General features: G+C 50.7%; 1 protein-coding gene across 1 annotated transcript in view; it reads left to right on the forward strand.

Annotated features, from left to right (window-relative positions):
- Sardh (sarcosine dehydrogenase) overlaps window positions 1-27,232 on the forward strand; it is a 62,191-nt gene extending 34,959 nt beyond the window's left edge. The window contains exons 18-22 of the mRNA XM_055600023.1: window positions 2,225-2,318; window positions 17,040-17,202; window positions 17,968-18,136; window positions 22,120-22,255; window positions 24,355-27,232. Of these exons, the coding sequence (XP_055455998.1) occupies window positions 2,225-2,318; window positions 17,040-17,202; window positions 17,968-18,136; window positions 22,120-22,255; window positions 24,355-24,480 (688 nt within the window). The 3' untranslated portion in view covers window positions 24,481-27,232. The remainder of the gene's footprint in view (window positions 1-2,224; window positions 2,319-17,039; window positions 17,203-17,967; window positions 18,137-22,119; window positions 22,256-24,354) is intronic.
- The last annotated feature ends 266 nt before the right edge of the window (window positions 27,233-27,498 follow it).

The following is a 27,498-nucleotide window of genomic DNA, read 5'->3' on the forward strand; positions in this document are numbered from 1 at the left end:
GAGGAAGGCCAGTGGGTGAGGAGGGAGGGAAGGAAGGAGAATGCCAGGCAGTCTGATCAAGGTGCAGCCCCAGGGGACAGCCGGGTGGCAGCTCTCCTCCTCGCCTCTTCCCCCACCCTCCTCCAGTAAGGCTCGCCTGTTTCCCATATGAGTAGTAATGTCACTAGTGCGAACAGGCCTAGTTTCTAAGCTGTGTGGGAGCACTTAGCGCAACACCTGGGTCATGGGAGGCACTATGTGTACCACTACTCAGAAGAACTTTCTAGAAATCAGCCATCCCCGAGCCAGCCAGGGCAGCAGCTGCTGAACCCTTACCTGGCACTTGACCCCTTTGGCAGCTGAGTTTTTCAATTTAATGAGCTTTGTAGTTGCTGGGGGCACAAGGAGCTGTGTGGGATGGTTACAGTTGTCAGCATGGGCCCCAGGCGCTAGACCCATGCTTCTGTGATTCCATGAGGGTCTTCATTTAGCAGCCAGGGCTGAGGCACAGCAGAGACTGGGACTTGCCCCTACGACTCCAGGCGGCCCCTTTCCTCAAGCCACCTGTTCTTCTCCAAGGAAGCAGCCTTGGCAGGCCTGAGTGACTGTCCTCTGCAGCTGACAATCCAGCCTTGATCACAGTCCTTCAGGCCCCACTTTAGGAACCATGTGAAACACCTCTGTCCTGTGAAAAAGACAACACAGCCCTATAGCCTGCCAGGCCACCTTTCTGCTGTGTGGCTGCCCCGGGGCTGTGGGAGCCTGGGTTTTGGGAGGTCTGCAGGCAGCAGAGCCGAGCTGAACCTCTAGGGCTAGCACCACGTGGGGCTGGGGTTACATAAGGATCTTGGCAGAAGGCAGCGGCTGAGCACCTCAGGCGGGCGTGGGTGGTAGCTCCAAGCTCTGTGGGGTGGGGATTTGGGCTGGCTGCACTTCTGAGCGCTTGCTGCAGCCCTCTGGGACCCCTGATGGGTAGAAGTGGGGATGTTTCTACTCTTCTGGTACTTGCTCTTCTGCCCGTGTCAAGCCCAGATGCTTGGAATTGGTACCACCCAGCAGATAATTGTGTGCCAAGCAGTAGATGGTGTAGGGTCCTGTTGGCACAGAGCCCCTGGATTAGAGGGCTGGGAGAAAAAAAAGAAAGATGCCTGTGTGGTCACACAGGGACACCTCCGAGACCCCTGGGGAGGGAATCTAAGGGGACTGCCTAGAGGAGGTGACTTCTGGATGAGTCAAGAGCTGAAGGGTGACAGAGGATCAAATATGACCAGAAGCAGGGTGGGACAGTGGAGGGACACAGGAGAGGTGAGCTGGGAGGAGGCCTGGATGGTAGGTGAGCTTGGGGCATAGGCCTGCAAGATTCTGTGTGTTTCTCAGCAGAAGGGCCTGAGCAGGGCTGCAACGGAGTGAAGAGGTGGGAGAGGGAGACTGGCTGAGGCCAGTGAGGAATGCAGTAGTCTGTGCCTCAGTGGTAGTTTAGAGGAATGGTAGAAATGTGAGTAGGGACTGTATTGTGGTTTAGGAAAGCAGCGGCCATGATAGTATGAGCCACTGTGATGTGACACCATTTGGGGATGAGTCCCATGCTGCAGGGATGCCCCAGCTGTGAGCACTAGGTACGGTCCTGTCTCAGGGAGGTCATGCCCACCAGAAGGATGGGACTCTGATCTCTCTACCTCCCCGTGAACCCATTGCAGGCAGGACTTCTTGGGTTTTGTTGGAGGACGCATCAGGTGGTGGAGGTGGTAGAGGTGATGGTGGTGATGGTGGAGGTGCAGAGGTGGTGGTAGAGGTGGTGGTATTTGTGGTAGAGGTGATGGTAGCGATTGTGGAGGTGGTGATAGAGGTGGTGGTGGTGATGGTGGAGGTGACAGTCATGATGGTGGAGGTGGTGGTAGAGGTGGTGGTGGAGATGGTGGAGGTGGCGGTGGCGCTGCTGCTAGTGCATTATGCTCCTGTGCCCTCCTGCTGGGTCCTATCTACTCACAGCAGCTTGAACTTTGGCTTTCACCATCGACAGTTTCTCTCGGTGACCACCTGGTGACTCCGGTGTGATCCAGGGTGCCTGGTAGTTGGATAACTCTATTTTAGTTTACCCTCCTGAGACCAGAGCTCATCGGTAGCCCGGCATCCCTGACAGCTGGTAGGAAAGGCTTTCTGACATGGTGGCACTTGTGGGCTGTTCCTACCAGATGGTCTAGATGAACAGTGACTCACTGACTGACCTCTTTGTCCTTGTCCACAGCCGTGCCATTCTCCAGGACGTGCTCGATGCTGACCTGAGCAACGAGGCCTTCCCCTTCTCCACCCACCAGCTGGCGAGAGCTGCTGGGCACTTGGTAGGTAGCAACGGCCACCGACCTCTGCGGTCTGGGCTGTGGTGGTAGCAACTTTCAACAATGGTAGGGTGGGAGTCTGGTTCCTTCGGGCAAGTCTCTTTATCTCCCTGGGCCTCAGCTTCCAATGCCAGTCAGAAATGATGGCAGCCAGTCTGACCCTGAGGGGAGCTCAGAGAGGCATGACAGGGGTCAAGATCCTGTGCTACCTGTCCTCCACTTGCTGCCTCACACATGCCAGCCTCAATTGGGAGAGCCTTTGTTGCTTGCACAGTTGCCATTGTGCCCTCCTCTCAGGGCTGCAGGGCTGCTCCTCTAAGCCAGGCCTCTACAACATGGCTGGGGTCAGATGACAGTTCTCTGCAGGGTCCCACATTCCCTGGGGGATCTACTCCTCCTACCCTGTCATCATCCTGGTATTGTAGGTGTGGGGGAACCTGGCCAGACCTCCAACATACTTCCACTTTAGTTTCTAGAAGTCCAATGCCAAGCGCCAAAGCCCAGCTCTTCCGAGGGTGTGAATGTCATCTTCACTAGGATTCCGTGGACTTAAAGGCTTCTCTAGGAGACCCTAGGTAGACAATCTGGGCCCTAGCTCCTGGCTGGTCCCTCCACGTCCAGGGCCTCAGCCTCCTGGTTGGAAAACACATTGTGATTTCCACCTGGGCTCCTCAAGGCTGAGAGAGAGGCTGAAGGCGCCAAAAACAAAGTGTCCTTTTCCCCTCTCATGGGGCATTAGAGACCCTGGCCTCTGTGCATAGACACCAGCAGCGCTCTCTAGTGGTGACTGTGCGAGATGCGTCCTGACAAGCCTGGCTTGCCCACTAAGGCCCTTCTGGATCATTTATTTTCTGCAGATTTTCAGTGGCCCCAGGCCATGCTGAGTGAGGGGTTCCTTCCCCAAACTGAGTTCAGAGAATCTGGATGTCTTGCCCAGGCTGCCCAAATGAGCCCCCAAAGAACAGAGATCTAGGCTGGTGACACATGTCGCCTCCAGGAGGGCAGAGACACTGATGAGCACATCCTGTCCTCTCTGCTTGGCCATCTCTAGGTTTTTGTGGGGAGAGTGTGGAGGAACATCAGTTGGGAATGAGAGTCCTGCCCACAGAGGGGCCAGACATCCTGGGACCAGGCTGGGACCTGTCAGCAAATAAACAAAGTGGCGCTGAGTGCTAGGGAGGGTGCTGCCAGAGAGAACGGGTGATAAAGGCGGCCACGTGGGCTGCATTCCACCTCCCCTCTGGAAGCTGCACCAGGGTTCAGGAAGTGGGGTGGGGGCTCTCTGTCTAGCTTGTTTCCTGCCTCATTAGTGCAAAGCTATTTGCCGGGCCCAGAGAGGGCAGGTACTCTGACAGAGTAGTACAGTGGGATCCTAGGATATGGCAGCTTCCAGACCTGCAGACTGGCTGGGGTTGTTCGTGGGGGCATCCTGATGGCATCTGTGTGGTATATGCAGCATCCAGAGTCTAGCTTTGGTCAGGGCTGGGTTCTGCTGTGTGGAGGAGGGGAAAGCCGTGTCTCTTTTCCACTGCACTGGGGCTTGGCATAGCCTCAGTCTTTGTGTGGTTTGCATGTTCATCGAGGGAAGACCAGGTGGGAACATATCCCATCCTGTCAAGATCAGCATCCTCCCCTCTCCCCCACGCCCAACTAGCAGGACCACTGTGGGGTGAGGCGAGCAGATGGGCTTCCCAACTCTAGCCGCTCCCTCCCACAAGACCCTGTCCTGGCCATGGCTGTCTCCCCAGCCCTCCTAGGCTTCCTGGGAATCTTCACCTGGGGTCTGGGAGTTAGGCCAGGGCCCAGGCTGAGCTGACACAGAGCGCACACTGCACTGGGTCATGAGCAGGCCAAGCCCAAAGTAGGTGTCTGGTTTTGTGGGGGGGATGTCCTCACTGGCTACTTGTGTCCCCTGCCAGGCTGACTTATGATGGCATAAAATATGTATGAGATAATGCTCATAGCCCAGCCAATTGGCATAGGCCTGTCATCCCAGCTATGCAGGAAACTGAGGCAGAAGAATTGAAAGTTTATGGCCAGTCTGATCAACTTGGCAAGATCCTGCCTCAAAATAACAAATAAAAAGAGAGCTGGGATATAGCTCAGTGGTGGCGTGCTTGTCTAGTATGTGTGAAACTCCAGGTTCAACCCCTTGCATAAGAAGGAAGGAAGGAAGGAAGGAAGGAAGGAAGGAAGGAAGGAAGGAAGGAAGGAAGGAAGGAAGGAGGAAACTATCCCAAACGCTATCATTCGGTTTCCGATCATAGCTGTGCAGCACAGGCTGCACCGAGCCCAAGCCAGACTTCACTTCTGCAGCACAACCTTAGCATGCGACCTTGACCTCACAGGGCCTTGCTTCCTCAGCCCTGGAGTAAGGTCATGGTCCAGAGCCCATGACATGATTACTTAAAGATGGCCTTCTTTATGTGGGAGCACACACTGACCAGCACATGTCACTCAACTCTTTTTTTTTTTTTTTTAGACAGGGTTTCTCTGTGTAGCCTTGCTCAGCTGTCCTGTATTTGCTCTGTAGAGCAGGCTGGACTCGAACTCACAGAGCTCCCCCTGCCTCTGCCTCCTGAGTACTGGGATTACAGGAGTGCACCATCACACCCGGCAAATTTTTTTTCTGGTTTGACACCCAACTCCTGTTGTAAAACATGAGAAAATTCAAAAAAGCTCATCCATACACCCCTACAGGCCTACTCCGTTACAACGTCGGCCCTGTTTGTAGCCACGCCAGGCCTGCTCTCTGCACAGTGGCCGTGCTCTGCACATTGCTTTGTTCTCTAGTGCCGCTGCAATCCATGCTTGTCCTTTGTGACATGTGAGAGCCTGTGCCCCCTCCCCTGCCTTAGTGGTACTCATGCTCAAACATCATGGGGTCCATGTCTTCTCTTGGAAGCAGCCTAGCGGCAGATATCCTTGCACATGGTGCTATGGTTTCTGTCCTAAGAAAGGAACTAGTACGTGAACCCACCCAGTCAGAGACCCACAAGAGACACAGCCTGCCTTTCCCACTTATTCTTGGTCACAACCCTTTCCAGTGCTATCTAGATCTGGTAGGGTAAGAGGAGACAGTGCTCTCAAGACCAGGGTTCTTGTCTTGGGGAGACTGGATGGTCAGTGAGCTGGGAACTCAGAATCTTACAGATTGCTAAGTTCTGCCTAGGAGAAGATGGTACATGAGAGAACATTGAACATGGGAAGATCTGGGTCCATTTCAACTAGCTGGCCACAGAGTGGAACTATCAGACAGGCCTGTGTGTTCGAGGCCAGACACGGGCAATGCCTCGTCAAGGCTGACCCCATGACAGTTATTGCCAGTGTACATATGGCATCATTTTGGATCTTCAGAGAGTTCTAGTGTTTGGATCTGAACCCACGGTACTATTCCTACTTTACAGCTTCTTTCCCCTGCCCCCCTAGCAGCCCCTCCCCTAGAATGAATTCCAGATGTGTTGGCTAGGAGCACCTGTGGGACTGGGCCAGCCCTAGTGCTGAGAAGAAAGGTGCAGCTCTTGCCCTCTGTGAGTGCATCCCCACCCATGGGCTCAAGGGAGCCTGCAGCTGCAGTCCAGGCTAGTGGAGAATGGCTGCCACTGCTCAGGGGAGGATGAACTGAGAGTCCCTGGAAATGCTCACAGGGAGAACTGGGTCTTGGTAAGTTTGACATGGAGATGCTAGTGTCTCCTTGTTGCCCAGCTGCCAGCAACCGTGAGCCTGGGGCCGGGTTCCTCAAGAAGACGAGCCAATATCATAGCATGCGATTCGCCATAACACAACAGGAAAGGTCTGCCACAGTGTGTGGCTCGGTTTCCAACAGAACCATTTGATGCCTATCCCTGAGCACAGCCAGCTCTCTTCTCTTGTCCTTCTTCCTCAGAGGTCATGGCCACACAAATTGGGAGGGCCTCTGAGGATAGGGCTTGCCAGGTAATTGATGAACACAGCTCCTGGGACAGGCAGGCTAAGATGGGAGTGTAAGCACAGGCTGCAGCCGAGGTCATGTGAGACTGCCCCGCTGGGGAGTCCTGTCCCGGTGACCCCACCTCTTTCCAAGGGCCCGGAAGAGGGTCAGGCCAAAGAGAACCAGATTGTTCCTGTGGTGTCTATGCTGTGATGCTGTGGTTTGGGCTGAACTCAAAAACTGTCCCTCAGTGTAGCCCAGGACACACATCCCAGGTGGCTTAAGCCTTCCCATTCCTTGGCTAGCAACAGGAGTGACAGTTTCGCCTCTGGAGGCACTTCAGGCTGTAGAGGCTGGCTGGCCATTGCCCTGGCCCCAGAGGTGGGGCTCACAGGCAAGTGTAAGGAACGAACAGGGAGCTGGGCCTCAGATATAAAGGGGTAGAACAGACCAAGAATTCTGCACTCCCCTGACCCTCAGAGCTGGGATCCAGATGTTTGCTTCCAGTCTTGCACCAGCCTTCTTGTGCCTCAGTTTCCCTGACTGTAGTACAAAGTCTAGGCAATGTCGAAAGTCCTTTGTGGAACATCACATATATCTGTCCAAATATGGAATCCTCTTGGAATCCAGGGGAATTTCGTATTCTAAGTGATATCTTGTGCTGGCTTAAAACTGTGTTGATGAACTGTCCATCAGCGTGTGGAGGCTCTGGGGCCAGAACATGGAGTCAGGCCAAGTATTTATAGATCAACTGGCTTCTAGCCCACCAGCTGCAGGACAGGAATGTGTGCGTCTGCGTAGTCAGCAAATGCCAGGTTGAGCAGAGACATGAGCAACGACATTGGTGAGTGCCAAGTTCTGCAGACCCAGGCCCATGAACATAGGCCCAGGACTCTGTGGTGGTTGCCAGGCTCCACTCATGACAGGACCTGGTTGGAGATGCCCAGCCACACGTCACTGACTTTTGCAATAGAGCTTCTCTGAGATGCTTGTGCCTGGGCCAGACATCTACAGTCTTTGGATTCCTGGAGGAAGAAGGGGGCTGGGGAAAGTGAGGGTCCACTCAGCAGCCAACAGACCAGCTGTCTTTGCTCCTCAAATATTTGCCTCAAGGCCAGCGAGATTCCCCAATGGGGAAGAGCTTTCCCGGCGAGTCTCCCAGAGCTCAGCGCAGCCAGTACTGGGTCAGACATGGTGTTCTCGGCACCTCGGCTGAGGACACCCTGCCCCCCAAGCAGAGAACAGGCCCCTCTTAGCAAACCGGCAAGCCCCAGGCTGGGAGTCATCATGAGGCATAACAATAAAGCAATTTCCCTCTGAAAATTAATTTCAAATCAGAAGGAAATTGGATTTCTTTCTTGGCGGTGAAGAAGTCCTAGCTTGCCACTGCTGTGACTCCTTTTGCTCAGGATAGAAGAGGCTCAAGCCGCATGCATTTGATAAACCACGGAGTACCAGTGAGGATGCATTCACAGACGCATAGAAACTTGTGCTATGAAGCCAGCACAGATCTGCTCAGCCCTTTCTTAGACAGCCGTAGAATGTTATGCTCTAGTTCCGTGACGCAGCCAAAAAAGATACGGCATCCGCAGTCTGGGCATGTGTTCCCTGCCACTATTCAAGCTGTCAGAGGAGGCAAAAATGCTTGCCAGGAAAATGTAGGAACACAGCCTGGCTGGAACGAGGTGGGGTCGCCCTGTGGAAGCCCGGTGTGTGCTGAGCTTAGAACTAATTGAGGGTGGTATACGTCCCTTCTCTCCAGGGTTCCATGACCCACTGCTCTGTCTGTGGGTGCAGGCATCTTTATTGCTGCTTAAATTTTGGGCTCTCAGGCCAGAGCTGCTGGGATAGGGACTTCCTCAGAGGAGTGGCTGGCCCTCCTAAGACCAGAGGGATGGACCAGCAACTCTAGGAGAGACTTCAAGCAGTGTGGATTAAGTACAGTATGTATGATTGTGCCTATTTTCAGAAGATTGGGTTATAGTGGTTATCATATTACACCATCACTATCACCGTTACTACCATTACCACCACCACCAAAATGACCATCACATCACAGTACCACACTCACTGCCACCAAAACCGTAGAATGATCAACACTCTCACCATCAAACCACCACCACCGTCATTACTGTAAGCATCATCACCATTATCAACACCATCATCACCTCCCACCCTATGAGGCTCCAAGACAGTGAAGTGCACCACAGCGAGGGCCCTCCAAGGGTAACGCTTTTACGATTAGAGTCTCCTGAGGGACTGAATGGAATTTCCTCCAGCCCTACCACCAACTTCCTTCCCCTCTCCTGCGGGTTTGGGCTCAGGTTCTACCTGCTCTGGCCTCTGTGCATCCTTCCTTCTGGGCCTCTGTAAGTCCTCATTTATTTAAGAATGACTGAGTTTGGAGGACGCACCTACTGTGATGGAAACACTGTGAGACAGTGTGATCGTAAAGGCTTAGCAGGACCTATACCTTCTCGAGTGTCCTCCAAGAATGACTTGGCCTCCCCTGGCCTGACACCAGCATGGCCTTCAAGCTGCGGCTAAGGCTAGGCTGAGTGCCTTCCTTGATTCTGTACCTCTCCATACAGAGCTGACGAGAAACTCAGCATTATGGCAGATGTGGAACCAATCTCCCAACCCTTTGACTGAAATCTCACATTTTCCTCTCTTACCAAAAATATCAACAGTCAAGTGTAGAGGTATGCCTTTCAGAGTTGGGCTCACATTTTGGATCTGAGAATCAGGATGAATCCTGTTCTGCCACCAAAGTCTTCAAAGCCTCTTTTCTATAACACTTATAGAATCAGTTATCAATAAGATATCTGCTCAATCATTACTCACCTGAGGGCAGCCATGCTGGCTAACATTTATACGAGGAGAATTGGTAAAGGTTATAGAACTCTTCTACCTCCCCACATGTCAGACACCTGTATCCACAGATGTCGCCAGGCCTTCAACAAGTCACTTGACCTCCCTGGGGGCTTACTTGCCTGCATTTCAGGACGGTTGTCTGTGACATGCTTCAGTGAGACCTGGGGGGCAAAGACTGCTACTCTGCAGTTTTACTGATTCAGGAACTTAGACTCCAAGGCAGGGTCTGTTGTCAATCTCTGATTCAAAGCTCTGTCCGTGTCATCCTATGATCTTGGTCCCATGGCATCTGCCCTGGTTGGGTGGCTGACTCCTCATCTGTCCTGTGTCAGTTGACTGCCAGGAGGGCTAGACAACATATCTGAACTGCCAGAGGTTAGGCTCCTGGCATTGTGTCTTTGATCCAATGGGATGCTTGAAGGTGGGTGATTATGCAACGGGGGCTCAGAGTCTTTCCTGCCCTGGGTTTGACACTTGTGTCTGGGTCAGTGATCTTGTCTAGAATGAAGCAGATATGGCCAAACCCCTACTGTGAGGAGCCCTGGACTGGTGGCCTGAAAGCTCTGCTAGTAAATTCTGGGCTCTCCTCTTGCTCTTGCTGGGCTGAGCCAAGTCCACTGACCACTATAGTGGGGGCTTCTAGGCCTCCGGCAGTGACATGTGCTGGGTAGCAGGTAAGGTGAGGTCCCTTGCACCTGCTGTAATGAGCAATTGTTACCACTTGGATGGCCTGAATAACATAGGTAATGTGCAGAACTCACCTTTGGGAACCAATGGGACCCTGCCGATACCTTCAGGACCATCAGGAGTCAGGCATCCAGAAGCTTCCGGGAGAAGAGGGTCCTGGGCTGATCTGGAATGGTGGTGCTGTGGACCCACGTGTGCAGGCTTCCGAGGCTTCAGCCCTCTTCCTGGCCTTTCTAGAGACAATTCTCAACCAGCTGCATTCTGCCATTTAAGGCTCTGAGCCCAGAAGGCCGCTGGAGCTCTGCTTGCCATATGATCCACTCTGGTCCTTGACAGGCCGTTGGGATCAGAAGCACTGGCTAAACCTTGGATCCTGAGTCCTTGTCCTAGCTGAGGCTAGGCAAGAGAGCACCACCTCCCAATGGGGCCACTGAGTTTTAAAAGCTGCTCCCTTATTTGCAGTGCTTCATCTTTACACTGGTAACAGGTGCCTCCAGGTACCATCCCTGCGTGGGGACAAGGACTTCTCTGCAGCCTCATCCTCATGCACCTAATTCACAGTGCCAATTTCCAAATAGGGAGCAGAGCTGGCCTTGGACAGGATGTTTTGCCCAGACACTCCCAGGGTGGCCTGCCTGGCCGTCGGAGTCTGGCCTTTATAGTTCTGGACAGAATGCATCCTCTAAAAATAACCCAAGTCCTGAACCTGTGTTCAGCCCGACGAGTGTTCAGTCAGTTAGGGGTGGGCTTCTGGGTGACAGGCACAATGGAGATGTTCCTCAGGGTCTAATTAAAGATGCTGTGCTTTGGGGAGACTGGGGGTTCCTCAGGATAGACCTCCCTCACCATTCCCCAGGCTTGTATCCACCTCAGTGTTTCCTAGTCATGGAGTTGGGTTTCTAGATCATGCAGTTCTCATTTACCATCTTAAGTCCTGGGGAATCCCCCACCACTGTCCTTTTTAATTATTTTTAGTAGATGCATAGAACACACAAAATTTCCATATTAATGAAGTACCATGTGATGGTGGGGGTTTGTGGTGGGTGAGGTTGGTGACTGGGGGGGGGTGCTGGGTGGTTGGGGGTGCTGTGTGGTGACGGGTGCTGTGTGGTGGGGGATGCTGTGTGGTGACGGGTGCTGTGTGGTGGGGGAGTACCAGGGGGTGCGGTGTGTGCCGTGGAGTACCGAGGCAGGGTACCAAGTGGTGGTGAGGCACTGTTGCACTTTTGGTGCACAGACACATGGTGTAGGGTTTGCATTAGGCTACACACTTCAGTCTCCTCCAACATCTATTGTTTCTTTGTGTGGATAGTGTGTGTGAGTGTCCATGCTGTGTATGTGTGCACATGTGCATGCAGGTGTTAGTCTGCATGCATGTGGAATCCAGAGAACGTAGGGTGTCCTCCTCAACTGCTCTGTGTCTTGCATTTTGAGTAGGATCTCTCACCAGGGGGCCGCAGACATCCTCCTATCTCAGCTTTCCTAGCGCTGGGATTCCAGATGTGCACCTCCATGCCTGGCTGTCCCACGGAGGTTGAGGATCGCCTTTATTTCCCTATGCCTGCACTGCAAGCACGTTACAGTCATCTCCTCACTTATCTGTTTATTTTCACATCTATTTGTCTGTCTCTCTATTTATCTATTAGTCTATCTAGCTGTCTATGTATTATCTATCTACCATCTATCTGTCTCATTTATCTATCTATCTGTCTGTCTACTACTGTGTGTGTGTTTGTGTGTGTGGGTATATGTGTGTGTTTATAAGCATGCATGCATATACCATTGAGGGAGGTCAGATGATTGCCTGTGGCAGTCAGTTTTCTCCTCCCACTATGTAGATTCTGGTGGCAGAACTCAGGCTGTCAGGCTGAGTGACAAACACCTTCACTGGCGAGCCATCTCTCATGCCCTGAGATAAACTTGTTTGGATGCTACATACAAGTAAGACCATGCATCTTACCTGCCAGTGGCTAGCTTAGTGTACTTAACGCAGGACAACTACTAACCTTTCTGTTTGTCTGTTTTGTTTTTTGAGACAGTGTTTCTGTGTGTAGCCCGGCTGTCCTGTTATCATTCTGTAGACTTGGCTGACTTTGAACTCAGAGATCCACCCGCCACTACCTCATACATGCTGGAACTAAAGCTGTGAACCACCACTGTGGCTCAAGGACTAACTTTTTAAAGCCTGGATATTATCCGTTGTGTATGTGAATTACATTTATGTTGAGTGACACCATTGCAATGTCACTATATATGGCAGTATAGGCATGTCTTCAATATACAGCTTTCATTTCCTCCCAAGACATGCCCCAGAGCTGCTCTGCTTTTCCCTCTTCGCTCCAGGATCTGCTTTGTAGTCCACCACTGGACATAGCATGAAGCTTCCGCCCAGTTCCATTGCCTGGGTTTGCTCTCCTGCCTTCATCTGCCATCTCTGTCTCTAGCAATTGAGACATAAAATGCACCTCACCTGGGCTGTCAGGCCTCAGTTTTATCTCCCTAGAAGGGATCTGTTGTTTTTTTACCATCTTAAGTTTTTGGGAGGGACATAGGATCCATCTACAGGACATAAGATATCTATAGGATAAAGGACAAGGCTGTCCTTGCATCACAGTATTGCCTCAACCTCTTTAGTACTGGATTTCTGCCTGGCTTCCACCACTGTAAGCCTCTGTCCGGGCGTATGAGCATATGCGCCCTGTTGTGAGATATAGCTCCAGAACATCTTATTTTGTTTAGCTAAATCTCAAACCCATCAGACAAAGCATTTCTCAAGCCTGGTTCTGGAAAGTGACATCCTGAGGAAGCCTGCAGCATAGACCCCTATGTGACTGGCTTGTGTCACTCAGCACAGCCTTGGGGTTTGTCCTCATCCCAGCAGGTGTCAGGACATCCTTCCTGGCAAACAGGCGACTGCTGTCCTGTTGTGTGAATGAACTCTTGGGCTCTTTGAGCTCCGCCTCCCAAGCTGGGGGTATGGGGTGTCTACCCACAAGCTGGGCCATATCACCTATGTCTACTTTAAAATTTCCAAAGCTTGTCACACTTTTTCTGCAGCAACGGCACCATTTATGACCTTGCCAGCAAGCACAAATCTGGTTTCTCTGTGTTCTCACCAGCATCTATTTATTTTTGTTTTGCTTTTTGTAAAATCTAAATCACATTTATTTATTTGTATATGAGGACACATGTGTCATGGTATACCTGTGAGGTCAGAGGAAAACTTGTAGAGTCAGTTCTATCCTTCTACCATGTTGGTCCTAGGGGTAGAACTCAGGTCCTCAGGCTTGGCAGGAAGCACCTTTCTCACTGAGTCATTGTCTCTGTCTGCTTTGCTTAAAAAATTTTTGTTTTGTTTTGTTTTTTGAAACAGGGTTTCTTTGTGTAGCTCTGGCTGTCATGGAAATTGGTTCTGTAGACCAGGCTAAACTCGAACTTGATCTGTCTGCTTCTGCCTCCTGAGTGCTAGGATTAAAGGCATGAACCACCACTGCTGGGCTTAAATTTTTTTTTTTTTTGAGACAAGGTTTTTCTGTGTAACTGTGCCTGTCCTGGAGCTCACTCTGTAGACCAGTCTGGCTTCAAACTCACAGAACTCCACCTGCCTCTACCTCCTGAGTGCTGGGATTAAAGGCGTGCCCACCACTGCCTGGGTAAAGTTCACCCGGTCACCTACATGGAGGCTTACTCTCAGGAGCTCCGCCGAGTTTCATTGATCTGGTTCTCTGTCATGACAGTGCACACTGTTTTGATTGCTATGGCCTTGTGGCTGACTGTTTTGAAATGACAAAGAGTGAATCCCCTAATTTTGTCAGTTTTCAAATCTGGTTTGTTTCTTAGGGTCATTTGAGAGTCCATATGCGTTTTAAGAGGTTGTTCTTCTAGCTCTGCAACTTAATGCATACCAGTGGGGCTCTGCGAGGGCTGTGTGGCCTCTGTTGTGGCTACTTTCAGTAGTTTGGGCATCTTAATCTCCCAGTTACTAAACATGGAGTGTCTTTGAATTTATTTGTCATCTTAATATCCTTTCACCTCTTGGTTGGTATTATTTGAATGCTGGCATGACTGAAATTGTTTTAATTTTTGTTTGTTTGTGAACTTTTGAGACACCCTCATGCAGCTCAGGCTTGTCTTAGACTTCCTACTAACTGGGGATGACTTTAAAACTCCTCAATCCTCCTGCTTCCACCTCCCAATTGCTGGGATGGCACACTACTGGTTTAATTTCCATTCCTGGGTTTTTCATTGGTAGGAGATGATTTTGTGTGTTGGCTTGTGTCTTGAAACTGCTGGAGTTGTTTATTGTAGAATCTTTAGAGCAAAAAAGGGTTTTAACAAAACCTGGTTCAAGGTCCTTCCTGCCAACCTTGTACAGTTCTAGCTCCATCCGTTGCCAGCACATCTTCCAAGGAGCTCTCCCTCCTCTTGCGCCTTCTTTAATTCATACTTTTTGTGGTTCTGGGAGTCAGATCCAGGACCTTCCCCATCCTAGGCATATGCCTTATCACTGGGCTGTATCCTCATCCCCTCTTAATCTTTTTAAAGCCATCTGAGCCTGTCTGTCGTCATTGTCATTGTTGTTTTCCTGAACCTGGTTTCCTCATTTAACACAGTATTTTCCAGTTCTGTCCATTTTTTCTACACAAGTCATAATTTCGTTTTTCTTTATGGATAAAGAATATTCCATTGTGTGTATGCTCTGTCCATTCAAATGATGATGGACATCTAGCCTGCTGCCCATCCCCTTGCAAGTGTGACTCAAGCAGCAGTGAACAGGGCTGTGCAAGTGCCTAAGCCAACATTTGATGGATGGCAGCTGAGCATATGCCATGCATGGAGCTCACAAACCCTGCCTGAAGTACGTTTGTTGAATGGGGCACAAAGTCTGGACCTGAGGTGTCTGGGTCATAGGGGTAGGGAAAATGAGCTTCTACATCTTTGTTCTCAGTCTTGTTCCATCCTTGTGTGCCAAAGCTGGGAAGAAATGAGACCTGCCCTTAACTTTATTGCTTCAAGGGGAAAAAAAAGTAAGACACCCAGGTACCTAGGAAGATACATGGACTCCTCCAAATTCTCACCTTGTCATCAGGGAGAGGAACCTACCATCTTCTCTTAGGAGTTTCTTCTTGACACTTGCCATGGGTCACATTGGCCTGCAGTGGAGACCCAGAAGTGGCCACTCTGCGTTGTACTGAGGTCAGGAGATGTCAAGCACCCATGGACATCATTCCACCTGTGTGCTTGGCTGGATGAGGAGTGTCTGAATAGGATGCAGGGTTGGGTGCACTTTAAAAGTGACTTTCCCTGCTTCAAAATGAGGCTGGCTTTGAGCCCCAAGCTCCTTCAGGGCTGTCTAAAATTAGCACCCTGGTGACAAGGCAGTCTTTGTCAGGGGCCCACAGCTCGCACAGGGAAGCAGGGAAATGTCAACAGCACAGTTTCTGCATCAGCTTGAGTTTTTTTTACAAGGCCAGGCAAATGGTGCTGCTTCAAAGGCCTTTAGAATCCAGTTTCTCAGTGGCTGTGTGATTAGACTGTCAAGTTCATGAGGTGCTGGCTTTGTGGTCAGACGCAGGGTAGTTCCTACCACCAGCCAACACAGGGGTGGCAGCACTGACCCGGACACCTCTATCTGTAAGGCTTTCTTAAAGCCCTCCCCCCTCCCCATATATCTTGTCAAGCTGAGCAGTGATCCTGGGCTGGAGCGCCCTCTTGGAGGCATTCAGTCACATCCCCCAGCTTGCCTGAAGGCTGGGGAAGTGGGCATCGCTGTTGGGTGTGTTGGATATGGTACATGTACCTAAGCCAAATGTATGGAAAGATTGCATCTTCTGGAAAAGATAACCTTCATATTGGCTCTGTGGGTGTGGACATACCTTCCCAGACCCCAGCTCTTCCCACATGGGCCCCCATTTCCTTCTTGCATGGCTGTGATTAAGTGGGATGTGTGTGAAGGGACAGCAGATAAATGGTGGTATCCTTCTTGTGTCTGTGAGCCCTAGTTTCTGGAACCCACAGTGTCCATTCCTGTGGCTTCTAGAATGGTGGATTTGGTGTGTAGCCACCCTGATTTGGTGCAGGCAAGGCATGAACTATGCCTATGACTTCCCACCTGCTTCCCATGAATGAAGAGCTTTGAGGCTTTTGAAATGAGAGCCTGGGTTCAGGATGGCAGAACCTGTAGCTGTGGCCTTATTTCAGAATCCTGGCAGATGAGACTGAATGAAGATGTGTGTATAGTTACCTTCTTGCTGCTGTAACAAAACATCTGACAAAAGCATTTTGAAGAAAGAAGGGATGCCAGGCAGTGGTGGCACACACCTTTAATCCCAGCACTCTAGACGTAGAGGCAGGTAGATCTCTGAGTTCAAGGACAGCCTGGTCTACAGACTGAGTTCCAGGACAGCTGGGGCTACACAGAAAAACCCATCTTGAAAAACAAAACAAGAGAAAGGTTTATTGGAGCTCACAGTTTGAAGGTCAGATCGGTAGGGAAAGTATAATGGCAGGAACTCCAGTCAGCTGTCACATTGTATCCGTAGGCAGGGACACAGAGAGAGAGATGGATGTGGGTACCCAGCTTGCTTTCTCCTTTTTATTTGTTCCGGGAGCCATGAAATAGTATCATCTGCATTCAGAGTGAGTCTTCTACTTCAATTAACTCAATCTAGAAACTCCCTCAAACATGCCTGGAGCATTGTCTCCAAGGTGATTCTTGATTCTATCATGTTGATAGTATCAACTGCTCCAGGTGTTAAGATATGGTTCTTCAGAGTTAACCTAGGTCCAAAGCCCAATGGCAGAGTCCTGGTAAGAGCTGGAAACAGCACTGAGATTGTTGATGGGAAGAGAGCACAGATGCTGAGTGACACAGGTCCATGTGGAGCATCACGTGAGCCCTTGCATTGGAAGAAACCAGGGAGGGGTTTCCTGAGCCTCCAGGCATGGCTCTGCCATACCTTGAGTTAAGCCTCGAACCCCCAGAATAGACATGGAGTTCATTTCCCTTGGTTTAAGCCAGTCAGTTTCTGTTCACTTGCTTGACCACAGGGAACCAGGTGGTCACTTCTGAGGTTTGAGGCCAGGAGGTGGAGACTGTTGAGTCCTCTTCCTTCACTTCAAGATTCCCAGATCAGCTTGCATGACTCTCCTCAGAAAACCCCCTTGCTCAGGACTGCTGTCAAGTGGAGGTCTGGGCCTGGGCACCAGCAATCTGTGGCAGCTGTATCTGATCCACACCCTTGCCTCCCCAGGTGCGGGCCATCCGGCTATCCTTTGTTGGGGAGTTGGGCTGGGAGCTGCATGTGCCCCGTGCATCCTGTGTGCCAGTGTACCGGGCTGTGATGGCTGCAGGTGCCAAGCATGGCCTTGTCAATGCGGGATACCGTGCCATTGACTCCTTGAGCATCGAGAAAGGTGAGCACGGTGTCTATAGGGCCAAGGGAAGCCACCCAAGCCACCAGGAAGCAGCTGGGGGTGCTCCTGTCACTTGTGTCCAGATTTATACATCATCGATCTCTCCAACTCCCATCCTTCTACATTTCTCGAATCCTCTTCAATGCCTGTGCATGGAGTCTTCCATGCAGGGCTTCAGAAATGATGCTGGGGTCCCCAATAACTGCACATACTTGGACTCAGAGAGGTGAGGCACTGTCTAAATCCTGAAGGAGTGGGCTTCAGTGGGGCATGGTTGAATTCAGCATTGTGAGCAACTTGAGAGTTTTTTTTTGAGCTTTTAAACAAAATGATGCTGGAGGTTAAATCCAGTACCTCACATATACCTAAGTGGGGGTTCTAATACCCCCACCGATATGTCTCCTGAGAGGGAGACTCAGAGCAGAGTGGGCTGCTAATAAGTGGCCACCTTGCACCTTTTAAAAGGTGATGGAAGTTTACGGTGGGATCTGTATTTCCCCTAAGGCTGCTCACTCCACTTTCCATGTTCACCCAACACCCCACCCTGATGGTACAAGGGACTGGACAGCTCATGGGACTCCAGGAGCTCATACAGGGAGCCTCTGGACACCAGGATCCACCCCCTATCCCCGGGCTGTCCAGGTTGCTAAGCAATGGTGAAGATTTGGGGACTGAGTGGTTTGGGTTTGGGCAGCACCCACATGTGTCTTTGAAAGAATTGGGCAGCTTAGCCGGACACTCACCTGCAGCTTCCTTGCCTCACAGGCTACCGACACTGGCATGCAGACCTGAGGTCTGATGACAGCCCCCTGGAGGCAGGATTGGCCTTCACCTGTAAGCTCAAGTCCTCAGTGCCCTTCCTAGGCCGTGAGGCTCTGGAGAAGCAGCGAGCTGCAGGCCTCCGCCGACGCCTGGTATGCCTCACTGTAGAAGAGTGAGTATCCTGGCTCAGTGGGTGACTGTCTACACTGAAGGGTGGCACTTACCATTTCCAGTGACAGCCCCTGGGACTAGCACATCCCTCAGGCCTGCCTCCTTTTCACAATAGCCCATTGCAGGTGGAAAAAGTGAGGCCCAGAAATCTATCTACAGCTACAACGTAAGATTTACATGGTTTGCATCTTATGTTGGTAAGAGCAGAACTGGTGTTCAAATTGAGGCCCCTTAAGGGCCCAGTGGACCAGAAGTGGATCAGAGGCTGGAGTGTCAGTAGGACCCCAGGGATGCAGAAAAGGTTCAACCCACTCTAAAGGCATTTAGAAGAGAAAGCTGCTGCAGCCAGGCTGGCTCCTCTGGGGTGAGTAGAGTCAGGCTGGTGAGTTGGAAAGGTGAACCCTACTTACAAGCCAGTGGCCCTGTCCTTTTGCAACCATCTCCTGGCCCCTTTCCTTTTAAATCTTGATGAGGTAGAACTGTCCTCTATTTATAAATAAGGGCCACAGTGTGCTGGAGTCATGGACTCATAACCACTCACACAGCAGAGGTAAGAGGAAAGACCCTTTCTGGGGAACTTGACCCTCCATCTGCTCACCAAGAAGCAGCTTGGGATGTGTCATTGGGAAGGTGAGTTTGGGTTCCACTTGGGCCAGAGTTGGCAGCTCACAGTGGCACCCAGAGGAATTCTCACAGCAACTATCTCCAGGAGGCAGAGATGGCTTTGGGCTTGCTGCTTTGCAGCTGACAGTCAGCCTCAAATGTCACCACTTCCCCCAGAGTGTCAAGTGTGATAAGAGGCCATGAGCAGACTAGGGCTTGTCATCATACTGTGGCTTCTCCCTGAGATCTCACCCACTCCTCTAAGGGCTGCCTGGCTTGGGCAGGAGGGTCCTCTCAGGTAGGACAGACCTGTATAGCCCCTGGGCCTCTGTGATGCTTCTGAAGGCCAGTGTTTAGCTCTAGAGCAGAAGGTTGACATCTGTCCTGTTCAGGCCCTTCCTTACTGTCCCTGCAGTTCTTGGCCACCAGGCACACAATGACATGTACCCACTTTGAGAGGCCTTGGGTGAGCTGGGAGCCTTCATGACTCCAGTTCAATCCATGGAGAATGACTGGAGAGGATAGGGAAGGAGGTGTTCACAAAGCCTTCTTCCTGACCCTCATCATCATGGGTGGACCCCAGATGGTGTGGCTCTGAGTTGGAGACCCAAGAGGGTATCTGAACCTGCTCTGACCCTTGTCACTTTGAGAATGTTTGAGCCCAGGATAACGGTCTGCAAATGACACCAAATGTTATCATGATCTGGGTATTGACATTTCTAGGTTTTAATGGGTTTCTTTTTCTTTTTGTCTACCATTTTAAATTTTCAAAAACTTTGGTATTAATATAGTACATTGACTAAAGAAAAACCATTTAGGTAAATGTACTACAAAAAGCAAATGACCAGTGTACTAGAAAATAAGCCCACTTGGCAGTTAAACGAACTAGATTCAGCATAAACTCTATCAAAACTCCAGTGGAATTCTTCATTGAATTAGAAAAAAACAAAACAAAACAACAACAAAAAAAACAACCCTGAAATATATATGGAAGCAGAAGACCCAGAATAGCCAAAGCAATCCTGAGCAAAAACTGAGAAATGAAAGACATCATCACAACTGACCTCACATTGTACCGTAGAGCCATAGTGAGAAACCAGCATGGTCCTGGCACATGGGCAAGGCCTTTTTGAGTGGGACTCCTGTAGCTCAGAAAGTCAGCACAAGAACTGATGACTGGGTTGCATGAAATAGAGAGTCCACAGCAAGCACCCTGCAGGACGGGAGGGCCCTGCCAGCCATTCATCTGACAGCGAATATATATACTCAGAGTTCAAGAACAGCAACAAATTAAACACCAGCCCCACACATAATCCATTGAGGAAGTGGGCAAATGAACTCAACAGACAGCTGAAAAAGAAGAGAAATGCAATTGGCCAATAAACATATGAGAAATTGTTCCGTGTCTTTAGCTATGAGGGAAATGCAAACCAGAGCTATGATGATATTCTCTCCTGCTCCAGTCAGAGTGGCTGACAGCAAGAAACGAAATGGCAGCAAATGCCAGTGTGGATGCAGTTATCCACCGCTGCTGGGAATGTAAATCACCCGAGCCACTGTGGCAAAGGGACTTCCATGTGACTCAGCCTTGCCCTCCCGGTGTATAGCGCAGGGCTCTGAGTCAGCCTGCTGCACAAGTGCTTGAAAAGTCATGTTTACTGCAGCAGTGTTCTTAGTAGCCAAGATATCTGGATGGATGAATTTTATTTTATTAATTTTTTTTTGAGACTGTATTTCATTATGTAGACTTGACTGGCCTGGAACTATTATAGGCCAGGCTGTCCTTGAACTCATATTGGTCTGCCTGCCTCTGCCTCCTGAGTTCTGAGATTAAAGGTGTGTGTCAACCATACACAGCCCAATAGATGAATTTTAAAGAAGATATGGTTTACATACACAATGGTATATTATTTACTTATGAATAACAATGGAATTGTAGTTTTACCTCTCTTTGGTGTGGGGTTTTATGTTAAAAACTTTTATTTTAAAAACTCTGTGTGTGTGTACCACATTTGTACAGATGTCCATGGAGGCCAGAATGTGTCAGATCCTCTAGAGCTGTAGTTATAGTTGGATGTGAGCTAATGGGAGCCAAACTTGGGTCTTCTGGAAGATCAGCAAGTGCTCTTAATTGCCGGGCAATCTCCAATTTGTTTTCTTTCTTTCTTTTGAGACAAGGTCTCATTATGTATCCCTGACTAAGCTGGAACTCTCTATGTGACCCAAGCTGTCCTTGAACTCACTAAGCTCCACCTGCTTCTACCTCCCGAGCTCTGGGACTAAAGGTGTGCGCCACCACACCCAGCTTGTTTTATTGTTTATTTTGGTGTTGTATGCATTGTGCGTGCACATGGGTGTGCAAGTCCATGTGTATGTCCACAAAGGCCAGTGGAGGGCATCAGCGTCTTCTGTCACTTGCCAGCTTATTGCCTCAGGATGGGTCTCTTACTGAACTGAAGGCTCACCGATTCCACTGGATTGGTCAGCCAAGAAATCCTCGGGATCTACTTGTCTCCGTTCCCCGAGGCTGGACGTACGGGCCTATGCAGCTGTACCTTCCTTTTTGCATTGGGGCTAGGGGGCTTGAACTCGGGTCCTCAGGCCTGCACAGGTGTTCTTATCCAGAGTCGTTTTTCCAGCCCTAAATTTGTACTGATTGCAAGAAGATGGACGGAGCTAGAGGGCATTGTTAGAGAAAAGAGATAGGCTCAGAGAGAAACACTCTGACTTTTCCTTAGTGTGTGACACAAATGTGTGTTTAAGTGTGAATGCTGGTGTATATATATGCCATGCAAATAGAAGGGGAGGGGCTATATGGGTAGAGAGACAGGACAAGAGAGGGTGTCTGGGTGGATGTGAACACATACGTACACATATGATGATTTCATAGCGAAATAGAGCATTTTTCTTTTAAAAAGATTTTATTTTATTTTATTTTATTTTATTTTATTTTATTTTATTTTATTTTATTTTATTTATGTGTATGTGTTTTCTGTGTGAGTGTGTGCCGTATGTGCATGGATGACCACAGAGGTCAGACAAGGGCATCGGATGCCCTGGGCAGTGCGGTATGGGGGCTCAGAACTGAACTGTGGCCTTTTATAAGAGCAGTGATTGCTCTTAACTGCTGAGATATCTCTCCAGCCCCCAATTATTCTCTACAATTAATATAGACTTTAACAAGGTAGTTAAGGATTTCTACTAATTCTCCCTTTCACTCCCATCCTGTCTTCCTGTCACCCCAGGTCAGGTGTTGGGCTACTGGGAGCTTGCAAAGTCCTGGTAGGGGCATGTGGTCTTGTAGGCACAGTCCAGCTTCCTCATCTTTTCAGGCTGTGTTTCCACCTGTCTGGGTTCCAGCCCTCTTCTTTCTTCTTCCAGAGAGGTGCCTATGTTTGGCTTGGAAGCCATCTGGAGAAACGGCCAAGTGGTGGGCCATGTTCGGAGGGCTGACTTCGGGTTCACCGTGAACAAGACAATCGCCTATGGCTACATCCAAGACCCCAGTGGTGGTCCGGTGAGCAAACCCTGTTCCTTGTCCCTTCCCAGGCTCCATGCCAGATCCTCAGTGCCATGCCTGTGTATGCTAGGAACACAAGAGGAAGGAAGCTAGGAAGGGAGGACGAGCGCCCAGGCCTGGTCTCCAGCAGAGTCTGTTTTCTCCTTTATCTGACTGGGGCAGTCCCAGAATTTTCTTGATCAAAAAGAGTTGCAGGGCTGGGACAATGTCTTAGAGGCTAGCAGACCATCTTTGCCCTGCCTCCTCAGCCCAGATACCTCAACCCCAACAAGTAAGCCAAACCCAGGCTGCAGACTGGACAGCCAAAGGAGGTTGGCAGCCACGTCCCCAGGGAGAAGGGTGGACTTCACTTGTTCCTGCTCTCCAGACATGGGTTTAGACATGTGGTGGGTAGTACCATTTTCACACCACCTAAGCACTCCTAGAGGGATGTGTACCTTTGCCCAAGTCTCTCTGAAATCTCCCATGGCACGATCTCAGCCCAGAGGTGCCAACCGGGCTATGCCTTCTAGCTGACTCTGCCTGACACTAAGGAAAGTTGGGTTACAGTGTCCAGCAGAATGGAAGGAGGAGGTACCAGGCTAGGAAAGAGGGACAGACAAGTGGCTCCCATGAGGCCTAGGGGGTAGCCTGACTTCTGGAGCCCAGGTGGGGGTGGGTGGCCGCCAGTAGGAAGGAGTCTTGTGTTGGAGCAGGAGGCTCAGGACACTGGTTTTAACTTGAAGTTGTGGTTTCTTCTTGCTCTGTGACTGTGGGCCGGGAGTTTCTCTAAGAGCCCCAGCTTTACCTATAGAAAGGGCACAGGCTCCCACCCGCTGAGTGGACCTTGATTGACAGTTATCAAACACTACAAACCAGCCTGGGACCAGGTAAACACTGGTGGTTACACAGGACTTCCTTTAACCCTGAGAGGCCACTGCCTGGGTCCCAGCCAAGGTGAAATTAGCAGATCATTTGCTGGTGCCCAGGCTTGGTGGGCAGGGGAGGACCTACAGCCTTTCCTTTCGAAGAACTCTGGGTTTCTGATAACCAGAGCCCAGGCGGCCCAGCGTGAGTCCCACACAGCTACAGAGCCCAACACCGAGGGTGATCAAAGGCGCGAGAAGCTGGTGGCCCGCGCTGGGGTCAAGCTTCTAGAATATTCATGCCAGGAGAGTGGGCAGATGCTGCGCCCCAGCCCATTTATCAGTTTTGTGTGGAGATAATCCACATTTCTAAGTAAGACTAAAGAGGCAGGAACAATTTTGTGGCTTGTGGGTGTTGGTCAGCTAGGTTGGGTAGTCCCAGAACACATGCCTTTCCTCTGCTGAAATCCACCAGCCTCCCAGCCATGTAGGGAAGTGTGTGGCAGAGGCCTTGCCCCTGAAGATCCCATAGCTTAAAAGGTTGTATTTTCTTTTTTCTCTTTCTTTTTTTCTTCTTTCTTTTTGCATGCCTTTTAAAAAATTTTCTATTCAGTCCTGAGCAGCCACCAGGAATGAGGAGAAACAGCCCTAGACCCCTTCAGCCTGGGTCTGGAGTCCTTACTTTACACAAAGAATCACTCCTTGGGTGGCCTAGGAGCATTTCTCCCTCCAGCACAGTAGAGTGTCAGGCTACAGCACTCTCCCAAGCCTGAGGAGCACCTGTTTCTAGAGCTAACAGCTCCAGAGGGAGCCAGATGTGAGTTGGAGGAGGGCCTTGGAGGCCTCAGGGGCCATGCTGTCCAGAAAGCTGTTCCATTCACCCTGTCCCTCAGGAGAACATGTCTGGCCACTGGCCCCTGCCCTATAGCAATGATGTGTTTGTCTGACTCTAAAATCCATCCAGGTTCCTGCCTGAGCCCCATCTTCGAAAGGATCTGGGAACAGGTCATGGGAACAGGTCGTGCAGAGGAAGAAGTCTTGCTGGCTACCAGACCCGGCCTTTGATGGGCTCAGATATTCCTGTCTGGCTTATGGGCATAGGTAGAGCATATGATCTACTGTTCTTGGAAGGCCCCTGTCTCAGGGAAAGGGCTTGGTACAGAGGTCAGTTTATCAGTGAGGTATGAGCAGGAAACACTAGCCCCCCCTCCCAGTAACAACTGAGTGACCCTGACTGCCCTCTGCTCCTAGGTCTCTCTGGACTTTGTGAAGAGTGGAGAGTATGCCTTGGAGAGAATGGGGGTCACCTATGCTGCCCAGGTTCACGTGAAGTCTCCCTTCGACCCTGACAACAAGCGAGTGAAGGGAATCTATTGATGGATGGCAGGGTAGAGGCTACCACTGCTCAGGCCATTGGAAACTGCCACACTTTCCACACTGTATGTGTACTCCTGCACAGCACAAACATCCTTGTGTCCCGAGACCCAGGATACAGGCGAAACACAGACTTCCCCACATTTAGCCTCCGTCTGGTCCTGTTAACCAGGACTGGATGGACCACTATGTTCCTCCTGCTGACAGACCACAGAATGGTCTCCAACCCACCCCAATCCTCTCAAGGTCCCTGTGAATATCTCAGGTGTGTGGTTAACTCAAGGTAGGAGCCATAAAGCAGGCAAGCTTCCCCTCTGTTCCTCACTTGGCCGCCTGGCAATGGGCAGCCAGAGCACTTGAATAGTGGTGAATCAGGAGAGAGTGAGCAGGGATTGATGAGCAATGTCTGCACGGGTATAGGATGGAGAGCACAAAGGCAGGTGTTGGACTGAAGCAGTCCTTCCCCAGGATGAATGCCTTTCAGACCAGAGAGGAGAGGGGAAGAAAGCTCTTGCCTTACCCTTCTAGTTCTGCAGGAGAAAAAGCCTTCTGAGAGTGGTCAGCCTCTCCGGGGGGAGGGGAGGAGGTGTAGCATGGGCTTTGGATTCAGGAACCTCCAGTACTTACACAAAAATGCCAGCTTCTGCCTCAGTTTCCCCTCAAGCAGTTGCTCGTGGGTTCAGGGACACCAAGCTTACTTGTTGCACAGGACCCTGCTGTCGTGTTTCTTTCCAAGGTCTTGGGTCTCTGTCACAGACATATGGCTTCCTGCTCAGCCTCTGCTGAGGGGGCTGCTCCAGCCCAGGTCTATGAGAGAGAGTGGCTCCTCCTGCCGCTCTATAACCATTTACACCTGCCTGCATGTCAGGAGTGACCCTGGCCCACCTTCCTGGGGTGAATGTCCATCACTTTTCTATAGACCCAGTCTTCTTCCTTTGCTTCTCACCCTGACTGAGAAATTAGGTTGCGGTGGCTGCCCAAACAAAGGTCTTACAGTTCATGCCTTGTAGTCTAGGACAGCAAGAGGCAGATTCTGTTGTAGTACTGAGCCAGGGTCTCTAAGCCCAAAGAAGGCAGCAGAGGGGAGATCTGGGCACAGTTGTCCTGGGTGGGCTCTGAATCTTCACAGGCTTACACACCACACCCTGAGCTGGAAAAGGTCAAGTTAATAAAACTGAAACCATGGGAAGATGTGTGGGGTATTAGCTGGCCTTTCAAAAGCAGATCTAGTCTCCTGAGTCTAGGGAAGGGCTGAAGGCGGGAGGGTGTGGAGTCGTCTCTGGATGACTGAAGGAACACCTGTGCTCTCTTGGGACTACAGTGCTGGCTCTTGGATAACATGAGTTTTGTGGATCCAAGGGAAAGAAGAGGGAGGAGTGAGGAGAAGGGAAGGGGAAGAGGGAGGAGAGGGGGATGGGGAAAAGGGAGGGAGGTAAGTGGAGCAGGGAGGGGAAGGGAGGGGGGAAAGGGAGTGAAGGAAGGGGGAAAGGGAGTGAAGGAAAGGAAAGGTGGTTGCGAGATTGTCCAGCCTCCCCCAACCCCCCATCTGTAGTCTGGCCAAGACCCCTGGATCGGGCCGATGACCACATGCAGCTCACAACCTGTCCTTGGGGATAGCTCAGGACAAGGGAGGTCTGAGTGCTTTCCCAGCCTAACTCATTTCTCCCAGACCTTCACACGCCTTTCCCATGCCTGCCTGCCTCCATGATGCACAGTGCTTGGAAGGATGTTGGGCCCCTGAGTGAGATCAGCTGTCAGGAGTCCCCTCCCAAGCTCACCTGCACATCTGGAGAGTCCCCGAAGTGCCTTTGCCCAGGACATCCCATCCTGCGTGTGTCACACAGACCTCAGGCCTGCCTTCCCGCACTGCTAATCGAGAGGCTCATCTCATAGTTATATTTTAAAACGTTTTCTTTCTGGAAAATCAAGCGCACGCGCACACACACCCCCGCTGTGGCTGAGCACTGTCTATCAGAAATCACTGGAGAACTGATATGAAAGTGCTTCAAGTGTGGAGAACAGTGTAGCTGGCAGAGGAGGGGGAGGACGGGTCTTGGTACCCTCAGATGCCTCAGTGAGGTACAACAATATTGAGGTTCAGAGGCTTCTGGGTGGGGCTGTCACTGCAGAGGAGGGGGACAGGCCACGTCTTGCCCAGCTATTCTTCATGTATACACACAGGCCCCCGTCCTGGTCTCCCTTATACTGAGCAATAATGCTTTCTTTAGGGCTGGTAAGGCGCTTGGCATGAAAGCTTGAGGACATGATTCCGGATCCCCAGGACCCATTTTTATAACTAGCACTGAGAGCCAGGGAGGACTCAGAAGCAGGCAGATGCCCGGAGCCTGCTGGCCACCTGTCTGAGCCAATCAGTGAGATCTAGGTTTAATGAGTGGGCTGGCTGGTGTTTTTTGTGTTAACTTGACACAAGCTGGAGTCATCATAGAGGAAGGAGCCTCAGGTGAAAAAAAAAACGCCTCCATGAGATCCATCTGTCAGGCATTTTCTCAATTAGTGACCAATGGGGGAGGGCCCAGGCCATTGTAGGTGGTATTATTTCTGGGCTGGTGGTCCTGGGGTCTATAAGAAAGCAAGCTGAGCAAGCCACGAGGAGCAAGCCAGGAAGCACAACCCTCCGTGACCTCTGCATCAGCTCCTGCCTCTAGGTTCCTGCCTGCTTGAGTTCTTGATCTAACTTTCTTCAATGATGGACTATGATTTGGGAGTGTAAGCCAAATAAACTCTTTCCTCCCCAGCTTGCTTTTTTATCATGGTGTGTTGTCGCAGCAATAGAAATCCCAACCAAGACAGTGAAAGGCCCTATCTCAAACAATAAGGATGAAGGTAACAGAGGAAGAGAAATGAGATCAACTTCTGGTCTCTGCATGCATGGGTACACATGTGCTTGAACACCCATGTGTAAGTATACACACATGGAGAATGCTTGGGCTGGAGAGATGGCTTGGTCATTAAATGTTAGGCTTACAACCAGAAATACAAGAGAGAGCAAGGCCAGCATAC

The sequence above is a fragment of the Psammomys obesus genome, unplaced genomic scaffold (genome assembly GCF_907164565.1).
Source record: "Psammomys obesus unplaced genomic scaffold, mPsaObe1.curated_primary_1811, whole genome shotgun sequence".
NCBI lineage: Eukaryota > Metazoa > Chordata > Mammalia > Rodentia > Muridae > Psammomys > Psammomys obesus.